Below are 13,203 nucleotides of genomic sequence, written 5' to 3'. Positions count from 1 at the left end.
ATCAGTTGCTCAATCCTGACATGAAATAGGAAGGTGCTGGGGCTGCTGCAGCAGCGGTCACCAGTGCCACAGATCTTTAGCAGTGTTAGGTGACAAATAATTGGCACTGTTGTGAGGACATCAGTGACATTCATATTTGTAACTTCAGGCTCACAAGGATCAGGCTTTGCTCTGCCAGCAAAATAAAATACAGTTTTTCTGTAAATGTTTGGTTTGTGTTCTGTATTTTAAATATTTATGTCACAGTTAAAATTCAATAAAATATTAAATATGTGAACCTGCATGTAGTATATGAATATTTGAACAAGGTACACCATTTATCAATGGCTTGTGTAACAGATATTGTACCTACAGCTGAAGGCAGTGTCAGACCAAACCTCCCATATTACTCAGATACCACTGAACATGCCTTTATGTGTCAGGCCACTATCTGTCAGATACTTATCAACTCCACTCCTTTTTATTCTGTAAGTGCACTACAAAAAAAACCCCAACAACTGTAATTCCATGTTTACTTACCTCACATCACACAATTCATAGTATATGTTTCTGCTCTCATCCTTGATGTAAATGGCCACACTGGGTGATTCCAGCATTTTCATCGTCAGCTGCTGGGGGAAGGCACTTACAAAAAGGGCACGAATTGTGTCTGTGCTTGTGATTTCATTCGGCATCCTCAACTGCTTTGTTTCATCTCCATACTGAAGATATAAAACACCTACAAGCAAAATATAATAGCAAGTTACATATGCTTAAGTGCACAGAAATGATCTGGGCTTCAAAGTCCATGAGGAACACAGACCAAGCCCATAATGAGTAGAGAAAAATCAACTCACACTCCTTACTCATAAAGCACGTACAACATTTTCCTTTTCAACACGCTATTGGAATAGAGCATAGAACAGTGATATGGTTGTGCCTTGATAAATATGCTTGCTCCAGTACTGCACTTCACTATTTTTACTGTTCTTCAGTTAGATAAACCAGAAGTTTACCTTAAGAAGAATAATGGAAAATCCCAAGCACACCAAGTCTGCTCTGCAGTGGAAGGTGTTGGTAAATCACAAGGTACTTTTTCATAAAGCAGTTGAGGAAGAACTTTATCCTTTTATATCACACAGTTTCCCTTAAACATAAATTTTGCATTTTAGCCTCATGCTTATCCAACAAAACCTCCCCAAAACAGATTTCCATTTTAGCAGTAGCAATTTTATATTCACAATTCAATTTGCTGGCATTATACAGTATAAAGCACTAAGTGAAACTCCTAGCAGGAGCAAAACTGAGGTCTCACACAAAAACAAGAGCAATTTTGAGTCCTTTCAGTTTCACAGCAGTGTTAATAGTCATCCTTAGCACTCGGGGAGAAACATGAGTAATCTTAGATGCTGGATTACAAAATACGGACATTCTTATTCACTCAAGACAAAAAGAACGCCATTCTGATATAGCTAACCCTCTGTTTTCAGGGAATGGGAGGCTGTGACATGCTCGATGATGGAAAAAAACATTGATAGTATAGACAAGGGACTCAGTGAAGGGATACTAAGTACTTCTTCCACGATGCCTGTATTGGCCCTGCCAGGGCTCTGCTGACTCCTGCATACCCAGCAGTTTAACCACTGGCCGGTACTGCACAACAAGTGTGACTCATTAGCTTTGCTACAGCCCAGTCCCACGCCATCCCAAGCTACAAAGCCCTCCAAGGACTGAAGCACTGAGAAGAGCCATCTCAATCAACAGCAGTCATCAGACTGGACTTGATGGGGTTGATTAGCTTTGACCATGTTGGGCCTGGCTCCTAAAGACCACCAAAAGGTCTTCTATGAGCAGCTCCAATGCAGGAAGGCTCATTAAGACCTGCACAGCAGGGAACAGGCTGCCACAGGACTGCAGCCAAACTACAGAACTTCCTGGGATCCACAGCACTAGGGAGCAGATGCAGAGGCAAATGCCCAGCTGAAGTACTTTGGATACAGAGGAAACAGGATCTGGTAAGCCCAGCTGAGCCTACATATTCAGGCCGTACCCAAGGCATAGATATCCTGCCTGGGCATGGACTGATGAGAGCCCACTGTGCTCTTTCTCAGCCATCTCAGGTGCCAGGAATAAACACCTTTACTCTCTTGCTGTCTGCAAGAGATGGAGCAGGTATAACTTCTGCTGTGGTGTCCAAAGACACTAAAATGGCAGATCACAGAATCACAGAATGTTTGAGGTTGGAAGGCAGTTCTGGAGGTCATTTAGTCCACCCCCCCCACCTCAAACAGGGACACCTACAGCCAGTTGCCCAGGATGCTGTCCGGACAGCTTCTGAATATCTCCAAGGAGGGAGACTCCACAACCTTTCTGGGCAACCTCTGCCAGTGCTTGGTCACCCTCACAGTGAAAATGTATTTCCTGATGTTCAGAGGGAATCTCACATGTTTCAGTTGGTGCCCATTGCCTCTGGTTCTTTTACTGAGCATCACTGAAAAGAGCCTGGCTCTGTCCTCTTTGCACCCTCCCTTCAGGTACTTCTATACATCAATGAGGTGCCCTCCTGAGCCTTCTCTTCTCCAGGCTGAACAGTCCCAGCTCTCTCAGTGTTTCCTCACAGGAGAGAGGTGCAACCAAGTTAATCATCCTTGTGGCTCTTCGTTGGACTCTCACCAGTTATGTCCATGTCTCTCTTGTACTGAGGAGCCCAGAACTGGACACAGCGCTTCAGGTGTGGCCTCACCAGTGCCGAGTAGAGGGGAAGGATCACCTCCCTCAACCTGCTGGCCACACTTTGTCTAATACAGCCCAGGATACCATTGGCCGCCTTTGCCGCAAGGGCGCATTGCTGGCTCATGTTCAACTTGGTGTCCGCCAGGATCCCCAGATCCTTTTCTGCCAAGCTGCTTTTCAGCTGGGTGGCCCCCAAGATATATTGGTGCATCCACGTTGCAGACATTTAGCAGACCAGAATGAGATGGAAGAGAAAAAAAATGCAGAAAAGAAAGAAAAAAATACCACTGCAGTTTGTATTTCCACCAGCTCTCTAAGAGGCCCTGCAACAGCTAAATGGTTCGTAAATGGCTCAAAAGCTATCTAGCCATTGGTAAGTATTTGGAAAAGGAATACAATATCAGATCTGCTGAAGAAGTAGTGATTACAGAAACATCTACACTGAATTCACTGCAGCTCACGTAGATACACAATCAGAGCAGTTTTACACCTCCCAGTTTGGATGCTGCTAACGACATAATGGTAGGACAGCATTCAGGCTGAACTAACCGCTACTCTTTTATTACATTTTCAGGCAGACTTTGGGGCCTGAGCAGATTCTGTGCTGCCATGCCTTTGTATCTATCAATAACCAACACAGGTAGGCTGAAACAAACTATTCTATGATTCTACTTTACACAAACTGAATTCACCATAGTAATTGCAGTGTAGATGCACCTTATGTTGTTCTCCCATGGCCAATATAAACAGGAGGGTTGGGAACACAAGGTCCTCAATGCGATTACCATCAGTCATCATCAAATCTCAGCAAATCACAAAACTTAGATGGTAATTCAATGATTCTCACTTGAAAGTCATCAGCAATGGGATGGGCAGTTTATAGTCCTGAGATGCAAACACTGAGCAAAAGCAAGGGAAAAAGCTAAGGTCCTAGAATACAAAGGCATTTAATGAAAAGAAGAGAGGGAATTTTAATCTAAGATGAGCCCTCTTTCCCCTTACTCTTTAGTATTTTTGTCCCTATATTGTCCGTAATTGCTACAGAGGAATGAACATATACATAGGCAGATGTTCCTACAATCAGTGGGTAGATAATTGTGCTTGGACCTAGGGAAGGAAGATGTTAATTTTTCTGAATACTAACCAGACTACTCAACACTACCTAACCATTATTTAATATTAGGCTGCTCTTATAAAATGGAGCTGTTAACATCATTTTCCTACTATTATCAAGAGCTGATACTTTTTCTTTCATTAAGATTGTAATCAGACCCTTTATGAATCCTACTACAAACTTCCATCTTCCTTTCAGTAGAAAAATTGTTTCAGACTGAAAAGTCACTAGTTTTCTTTAAAAGACTGAGGAGAATTTTCCTAAGAATTTTATTTTTAATGCCAACATTTAATGGGTTATTAAACTAATTTTCCTTTTTCTTAATTTTAATTTGAGACATCATTTATTTCTTTATGTTCTTCTAGGTAAAATTGGCTTTTTAGTGCTCATTCAAATATTCTACGCAGCTAAACATTCTTTAGAATTCAGAAACTAACTATATTTGTAAAAAAAATTAAGTACACATGTTTTTAATGATTGTGTTTATTTCACTGTTCCAAGACGTGCATAAACATATTCATTTTTGAAGATAGCTTTCAGTTCTTAGGAAGAACATAAGGAACCTTCTATATTTTGGCATTTGGAACTTTCTTGGATTAAATGGCAAAAAATGATTTTTTGCCTAAAAATACAGGCTTTGCATATCAGCTTTGCAGGTGTGTGTGACTCTTTTCTGCCCAGTTTAAAAGTTAGTGCAGAATGCAGAAAATGCTGTTTTTGCATTTCAGGCCACAAAAAATACGCTGAATATTGAGCTACTGAAACCGTTAACACAAAAGAAATGGTAGAGTTGAAACATCTTCCTTATATGCAAGTCTAAATCTTTTCAGAACAGTCTTGACTCTGCCTGTCCTTCAATACTCCCACAAAACATTGATTCAAAACAAAATTACAGTTATCTTTGGGTCTTGGATTTTCAAAGCAAATATGCATGTTATCCAAAAAGATCATGCCTTAAAATATACAAGTTTAACATACAACTCAGAGAAATGTTTTGGCCACAATCTTACTGTAAGGGTAAAAGACATTTTCAAAGGCATAATAAATTCTTTTTTCCTTACTCTCCTTTAAATCACATACCCTTAAAAAAAAACTACTGCCTTTTCTCTTGTCTGATCCGTATCATGATATAGCAATGCTTTAGGGCATTTCCTATTTGACAAAACTAACTGCTCACTTCTAAAAATCCAGCTTCAGCTGGATAAAGAGACTCAAAATCCATTATTTTAAGTCATTGACGCTATTTCTCTCCCACACATTGCTGGGCTGAAACTCTGAACACTGGCAATACCCACAGGCCCAACTTCATGAAAGCTGCTGGAGCTCTCAGGTTTGTTTTACCTTCAGCTAAAAAATTACTCCCGTGGAGAATTAAAGCAAGAAGAAATAGAATATAACTCAGGCACAGCTTTTGTTAGGGCACAGTACATATGCCAGCAAACCTGCTGGAAAGAAAGTTAAATACAATGGCCATTAATGTCTCCATGTACCCTGAAGTCCGTCTTGCACTTATGCTTCTGTTACAATGGATTTACCTGAAACACGAAGATTGTGCCGAGTTTTATAAAACACAAAGCAAACAGGACTGCGAAATGCCCTGCTACTCTAGGAAGACAGGTATGAAGATCGGTGTGAACAAGGAAACTACACCATGCAACTGTTTTGAAAGTCCAAGTCAGACAACACCGTGGCTACCACTTCTAGGTGCTCCTAGATGCTGCCAGGCCTGGGCTTTCCTACAGCTACAAGGCAAACTGTGATGTTAAGCTTTCTCCTTCGTCATTCTGGTATAGCTTAGTTTCAGAAATACCTCTGGAATTTCTGATCATTCTTCACCCTATCAATAACAGGCCGTGGCATTAAACACAGGCCATAGCAGAAAACATTAACGTGTAAGCCAGGCCTTAGAAACTTAAACCTCTATACAAATTGCTTCACAACATTCCTGTCAACAGAAAGGCATGTTTTATAGTAGGGGAAATTAAACACCCAAGAGGTGAAAGGACATATTCAAAGAAAGGTTTACAAGCATAAACCCCAGATCTGATGATGATCATGCGAACACACCACATGATCACCCTTTCCTTCTCTGCATACAGAGCTCTTTCAAAGACAAAAGACTTTCTGCTCCCCCTTTACCAAGGGTCAGTGACAGAAGGACTTGTAAAACATTTTGTCGTTTCTCTCAGGGCTCTCGTGGTCTACATGAAATGCAACACAGTGCAATGAAACATCCGCTGTTAACCTGATTTACATAGGCAGTGCCTCCTGCACAAGCTGAACCCACCAGCGCTGGGTTTAGAGGGTGCCCGGAGCAGCCATCCTGCACCTTTGGTCCAGCTGGCACAGCTTCGAGGACAGCCTGTGCTGTGGCTGCAGCTCACACAGACACGCCAGATGCATGGCAAGGTGCTTGGCTCAGATACTGCTGCTGGGGTGTAAAACCCACCTGGCAGCTGAGGACATGCCCGCACAGCATAACGGTGAACCATACCTGAACTCATGGGGTCCAGGCTGGCTTTAAAGCAAGGAGCTGCATAACCAAAATGACTCAGCACTGTACCCATACTGGTAAGAACATAACTCCTTAGTTACAACTGGTAAAGGTTTGCTCCTTATGGCAAAAGCTTATGTTATGCAGGCAGCATGACACCACTCATCTCACATCTCTCAGCACCTCCATCTAATTAATACACGGTGCTGACCTAACCCTGACTAAGCACCACGTTATCATGGTTATATTGCTAACAACGATCTCAGTGCTGGGCAGCGTAGGTGCTTAGAAGAGCTTTAATCACAACTGGCTTTTACTTACAGAACAGGAATTATCCTTACAAACTGGTTATTTAAGAGAGAAAAACATGAAGCACACAACAGCAAAGTTAGATACCTGATAAATCAAGAATAAGTTAGCAAACATGATTGAGTCATCTTCTGTGACCTGTACAAATATCAGTTAATTCTCCCACACGATGAATTTTAAATGGAAAAATATTGGTATTCACATAATCCTCTCACAATTCTATTCTCATAATGAAGAAGAGAAAACTGAGGCAGAGGAGTTAAATAACTCCTCAGTGTTACGAAATAAAATACAGTCAAAGCTTGAACTGGAGTTCATGAGTTTCCTGTAAAGCTACAGCACAGTCTCTGTGTAGGCTACACATCTTGCAAATTTCTGCACTGAAAAATCTTATTGACATTGAGCAACACATTAATCTATGGGCTCCTGTCTGAAGAGAAGTATAAACTGATGATAATATCTGTATTTGGCTGATGTTGGGTGCTTGGGTGCTAGAGCATTGAAACCTTCCCACAGAACCAGAAACCACTGGTGTGAACAAGGCACTGCTACTCTCTTCTGACCCAGCCACTCTACGTATCCTCTGGAAATTTCTGTCTCATCTGAAAATTTCAAGTAATTAGTAGAGCTGGTTGGACTACAGCAATCAAAACCTGGATGCCCTGGGAGATCTGGAATTTCTTTAAATCAAAGGTGCAAAGCTAGGCATAACTAAAACAGGGGGAAAATACATATAGGAGGTCTCCAGATCTTGTTGGGTGAATAATAACATCAAAAAAGTCTATTAGTATATTAGGACTTAGTACAGGATATATAAGGAATGGAAAATTAGATAAACTAGCAAAGAAAGCTGTATCTTAAGGCAAAGAAATATGGAGTACATGGTGAGGAAAAGCAGTGAGAACTGCCAGAAATCAAGCTGAGCTATGTTTTGTAAAGTAAATTAAATAACACAATGTTGAGTTAGAGGTTGGTAAAGTTGTCATTAGATTTGTTTCAGTCCTTACCCAACCATCACTTAACCGTATCTTTTTTAGATGATGGACAGTCTTTGTCTTTTCATGCTGGTTTAGCTTAATCTTCCACCATATGTCCATTGAGTCCCCAGCTCTGTCTGCACTTTCCCTCACACTGACATCAGCAGCAATGCCAACAAGCAAAAGTGAGAAAATACACCCTTGTTTCTTCCTCATATTTATGTCAAATTATTAGTTGAGACTTGCATCAGTTTTAAAAACTAAGGATAATTTTTAAAATCTTGATGATAGCTATTTTTGTTGGGACACTTCAGGACAATACAGAGGCGATCACAATAAAAACTGCCAAGCATTTCCTCAAAATGCAGTTTACAATTTTTTTTTTTTTACCAAAATGCTAAGATCCTTCCAATTTTTATTTGATTTTATTTGACAAAATTCTAATATATAAGACTGTAAGGGTGGCATAGGCCCTTATTGTTCCCCCACCCCACCCCTGGCTATCAGATACACAGAGATAACACATAGTTGGTGTCCTTATCACCAAATTCTGCAAAAGTTATGCAGACACAAGTTTATTACAGTAACAACTCTTGCAGTGTGGAAGAAATTCCTCAATACGCAGTTCTTACTTTCCACACCCTCAAGACTTGTCTCTCCTATTTCACCACACACACTTTCAACTAGTCTGAGGTCATTGCCATGATCCTTGTGGTATTTCTAGCCTGAAGCTCTCGTACTAGTTTCCATTAGCTACTCCCTGCTGATAATCTGTCCTCCACATTCAGAAAATGTCTATAAATATCCTTAGCTGTCTCCAAGTACTAAGAGAATCAAAAATACATCTTTTAATGAAATAAAGCCAATTACTTATTTTATATAATTTTCTTTCAGAATAGCCTGAAGAGTTTTGCTCAAGGTATTAAGTTGTTTGATAGCAATTTCAATAAAAACAGGAACTGTTTAATTTAGTCCAGTACTACTTCTTACGGCTATTTCATCCTTTTCTGCTATTTACAGTGAAAGCTGTAATTCTGCAATAGATTTGTTACCTAATGAAAAAACACATGGAAAATTCAGTAGTTACAAAAATTTCTACCAAAGTGCTATGAGAAATAAAGATTTTTAACTGTAAACCTCAAACACCAGCACTTTTCTACAAACGGATACATTTAGCTGGCTAAGAAGAAAAAGCAAAAACCAAAAAGAAAATGAACACCTTTTTGGCTAAAGAAAAACTGGTATTTGTCCTATCTGATTGCAGATAAAACCTGTGAAATAGCCTGTTGCCAAAAGACAATTTTGTCCATATACCTATGTCAGCAAGTCCACAAAGTGTAGACAGTTACTTCTATCATCTAGAGAGTTTGAGGGAACATTTCAGTTTAACCCAGTTCCCCAGGTGGAAAACAATGTTCTGGCAGGATGACTTTTGGACAATAATTGCATCTATACCCTTGCTCTTGCCAGAATAGCCCAACCAACCAGCAACATGACTTCGTATCCCTAACCAACAGAACAATGCCAGTAAACTTGGAAGAACACAAAAATCCTATGATGCTTAATGACAAAAATATAAAAAAATGGCAACTGAGCAACTCAATGAGATGAACTACAAATTTCATCAGTACCAGAGCTATTTTTCAGAGGGCCCATGTGCTCTGCCATGCTGCATTTAGTCCAGTTCACACTCACCAATTTATCGTAGTAAAATCAGAGAACTACACACAAACAGGTGCAGGACATGCCCACGCAGGCTCTTGCAGCTGCACTGCTTTTGCCCACCAGAAGCTGAGCCCCTGACCTCTGAAGAAGCCAGTAAGCCATGGCCAGCCGGCTCCCAGCCAAAGGTAGTAAGCTGGCTAGTACAACTTCAGGAGATGCGTCTGCCAAAGACTACGTAGACACTGTAAGCAAGTGTTTTACATAGGGACCTTTTTGTTAACAACTTTTAAAGGGGCAATAGCAAAATCGACAAGAAAACATCAATTAAATTTTTTGTAATACATGTTCTTCCTCTTGAAAAAACACAAAGAGAGAGAGATATCCTACCCAATTGCATTTCCTTCCTATATAAATCAGCTGTATCAAACACACATTACTTGAGTGGTGACTATTTTTATAAACCCTGATTTTTAGTACTAACCCATGTAGAATTGATGCGTTCAAGGGCAGAATGTCACCATTTTAATACTCCATAGTCATAGAGTATTAAAGTCACGTAGGCCATACATGACTTGGCAGTTTTGCTGCATCTACCAAATTTTCTGTATTTACTGTAGCAATTCTCTTCAATACATCTGAAGTTATATCATTTCTAGAGTTCACTACTGTCAGTAGCAAGTTTAGGGCTTGAGCCAGCAGCATGTAAGAGCACAGGTGGTTACAGCATCACACCAGAAATACACCTATGTAGGCTCTAACAAGCAGCTTGACTTTTTGTTAAGTCGTTAAGGCCTACATTAAACAGGAACTTGGACCCGTGAGCTTAGTTAGCGTGGTTAAGGAGAAGAATGCCAAGAGGTCATTTGCTGGGTTCTCTCCAGTTTGTCATTATCTTTTTTGTACCAGGGGAATAAAAACTGGTCATAATACTCCATGTGCAACCTCACAAATGCTGTGAAGAGGGGAATAATCACTTTACTCAACCTGCTTGTTGTCAGACCCTAAGTCCTTTCTGCAAAGCTGCTCCCAAGCCAGCCTGTCCCTGCCTACGTTGTCATCGCACAGGGTTAGTCTGTCCCTGCTGAAAGACTTCATTTGCCTGTGTAGAGCTTCATGAAGTTTCTGCTAGCCCATTCCTCTGGCTCACTGGGGTCCCAGTGAGTGCCTGGCTGTCCCTCCAGCATATTAAAAGCTCTCCCAAACTTAGTATCAGACTTGATCCTGCTGATGGTTCATTCCATCCCAACAGCCAGGTTGTTGATGTTAAAAAGTACTGGCCCCAGAGTCTACCCCTGAGGAAGACCACTGAAAACCAATTGCCAGTTAGACTTTAAAGCATTAAGCCCTACCTACCTTGAAGGGCACCTGTATCTTCCCTGTGTGGCTACAAGGATGCTATGAGAGACATGTGAAAGGCCTTGTTAAAACAAAGATAAACAATATCCACTGCTCTGCCCTCATCCCCACAGAAGGTAATCAGGTAGAAGTAACAGTACCAAGTGCTTGTCTTTTATAAAACAGTTGAGCAGTTACAAATTTATCCAGAAGAGCTCCCATCTTGAGAGCTGCTCAGACCATTGCCCCTAATATCCCAAGAGAGTGCCCTAATCAGCAGGCTATCAAGAAGCCTCTGATGCAGTGATTATTCTCTTATCCTGTTTAAATCAGGTTACTCTATAGCCAAAATTGCAAAAAAGAGAGAGAGAGAGAGAGAGAGAATGAGAACAAAAAGAAGAGACAGCCTTACAAGATATCACCGAGATGACAGTACTTCCCTTTGAGACCAGAAACCTGAACTCAGGCCCAGCATAGTAACTATGCATTAGAATCACTACCTAGATGTATAAACAGTAGTGGGAGCAATGACTAAATCCAAGAGCTGTCCTCATTCAGGGACTTGCTATCAGCACTGGCAGCAAATCACCGTGCTGAGGGACAGGCTAGTACTATGCTTTTCTGCTTGGCCAAAATCTTGCATGTCTTGCAATGCATGGAATTGCAACACATTTTTTTCTTTGCGTGCCCTTGTGCAAATGGAAGGGTCTGGTGTTTGTGTGACTTACTGTATTAGAGGTAGACTTACAAATTTTACCTAATGTGAAAATTAGATCAAATTTGTCCAAGTGATAGCTCCTGTGCCAGATACAACCCGTGGGACAGCTCCATCTGGCCTCCTACCTTTCCTCTGAAGGGTATTTTGGCCTGTACAAGCTATTCCAGCTGCCAAATCCCTCTTCCAGCAGACACCAAATGCTGAAAGCCCAAATTGCTGCTGCTAAATCAGAACAAGAAGTGGTGGTAGAGCAGGACAAAGACATTGAACCTTCTGTGCAGGCATGATTTGGGGTAAAGAGGAAAGCCACTGCCACCTTGACATAGCTTTATTCAGTTGGTCAGTTTGGACCCCAGTTACTCTACCTCTCCCTTTATCTTCACCACTTTTCATTCTGGTTTATTCATGTTGCAAGGCCCTGCAATAGGAGTATTTTCTCACTGTGTTTATTACTCAACATGGTGAGCTCCCATTTTTAGTCGGGATCCTTTAGTATTACTGCAGTGCAAATAAATAACAAAGATTGCATTCAAAAAACATTTAACAGATATAGCAATGACAGATGCAGACCTGCATACCTAATGGTTTTATTTAGCACACTGCACATCTAGTCCAGTATCACTGCAATGAACCCATTGGGTCCATGCTGATACGGCCTGTTGCAATGGAGTCAAATTCAGCTCCAGTGTGACACAGCATCTAAAATATACTGCTTATCAGCTTTTTAGTGGCAGACAGAATGTGCTTCTGTTGAAACAGTATGTACTAAATAAGATCTTGCTTCTTGGAAGCATTTTTTTTTCAGGTACACACAAGACATTCTCTTACAGGAGGAAGAATGTGTTAAGTAAACAATAATTGAGCGCACGAGTGCTAGCCTGGGAAGGCCCATATTTCACTCTTCCATATAGCTGTCTTTCACAAATCATGTAAGGACAATAAATGAAACAGAAAAAACTCCCAGCACTATAATATGTCGATATGATTGTTTACCTTCTTTTGCTCTTTTGACACAAAATATTTGTAAGAAGTGTCTTTTTTTTTTTTCCCTTTCCAAGTCCAAGAACTTCAACTATAATTTGAAGAAATATGAAAGAAGATAAAATCTAGAAAAGCTGGACAGGAAAACTATTGTTGCCTTAGAATATTTTAATTTCCCAGGATCTGTGTTTCAATTTAATAATTGCAACTAGTTGTTTCAGGCTGTTTTTCCTATAGACCTGACAGCCCACGTTAATGTATCTGACCATGGCAGCAAATATTTACATGACCTTTTTGCATGTTGGCTGCTTTGCATACACTGTAAAAAGACAAGATAGGGAAAATTTCTTTAAGATGACTGAATACATTAAAGCTATACTCAGCCTTAACTTGAAACACAGTTCCCAGGGAGTTCCTCTCCCATTAATTAAACTGAAGATCCTGCTGACTTCATTAGCCTTGAATCATGTGCTAAGGACTCCAAGAGGGCAGTGCCGCTGCTAACAAATCACAGACTTCTCTTACAAAATCTATGGCCGTTCACATATCTTCTGCCTGATTTAACATGCCTATTTTAATTTCTAGCTCATAAAAAGTAAATAACAATTAATTACCACCAATATAATATATAAGTCTACCTTTAGCGTTTATATTTTTCTGTGTAAGTCTTACAGTACATTGCATACACATGTATAGAGAGTTCTTTCTACTGTCGGGTGACAGCAACCAAGTCACTATCCCTCTCTCCGCAAAAGTTTTCCTATGTGTAAAATTGTAACTACAGCCCTGACTCTCTTTTTAACAGGCTTTGAGAAACACCTGCAAGAAATGCTACAAAAGATCCAGGTGTTACTATTATAATCAGTAACAGCATTTGCATAGAAGGTGGCAGCAAACT

General features: G+C 40.5%; 1 protein-coding gene across 1 annotated transcript in view; it reads right to left on the bottom strand.

Annotated features, from left to right (window-relative positions):
* KIAA1217 overlaps nucleotides 1-13,203 on the bottom strand; it is a gene marked incomplete at its 5' end in the record, with an annotated part of 186,984 nt that overhangs the window by 83,034 nt on the left and 90,747 nt on the right. The window contains one exon of the mRNA XM_082306017.1: nucleotides 520-718. Coding sequence (XP_082162143.1) covers nucleotides 520-718 — 199 coding nt within the window. The remainder of the gene's footprint in view (nucleotides 1-519; nucleotides 719-13,203) is intronic.

Source organism: Platalea leucorodia (assembly GCF_965183815.1).
Source record: "Platalea leucorodia genome assembly, chromosome: 1".
NCBI classification, from domain to species: Eukaryota; Metazoa; Chordata; class Aves; order Pelecaniformes; family Threskiornithidae; genus Platalea; species Platalea leucorodia.
Note: the sequence above shows the minus strand (reverse complement) of the source record. Positions and strands in the feature narration are given on the sequence as shown.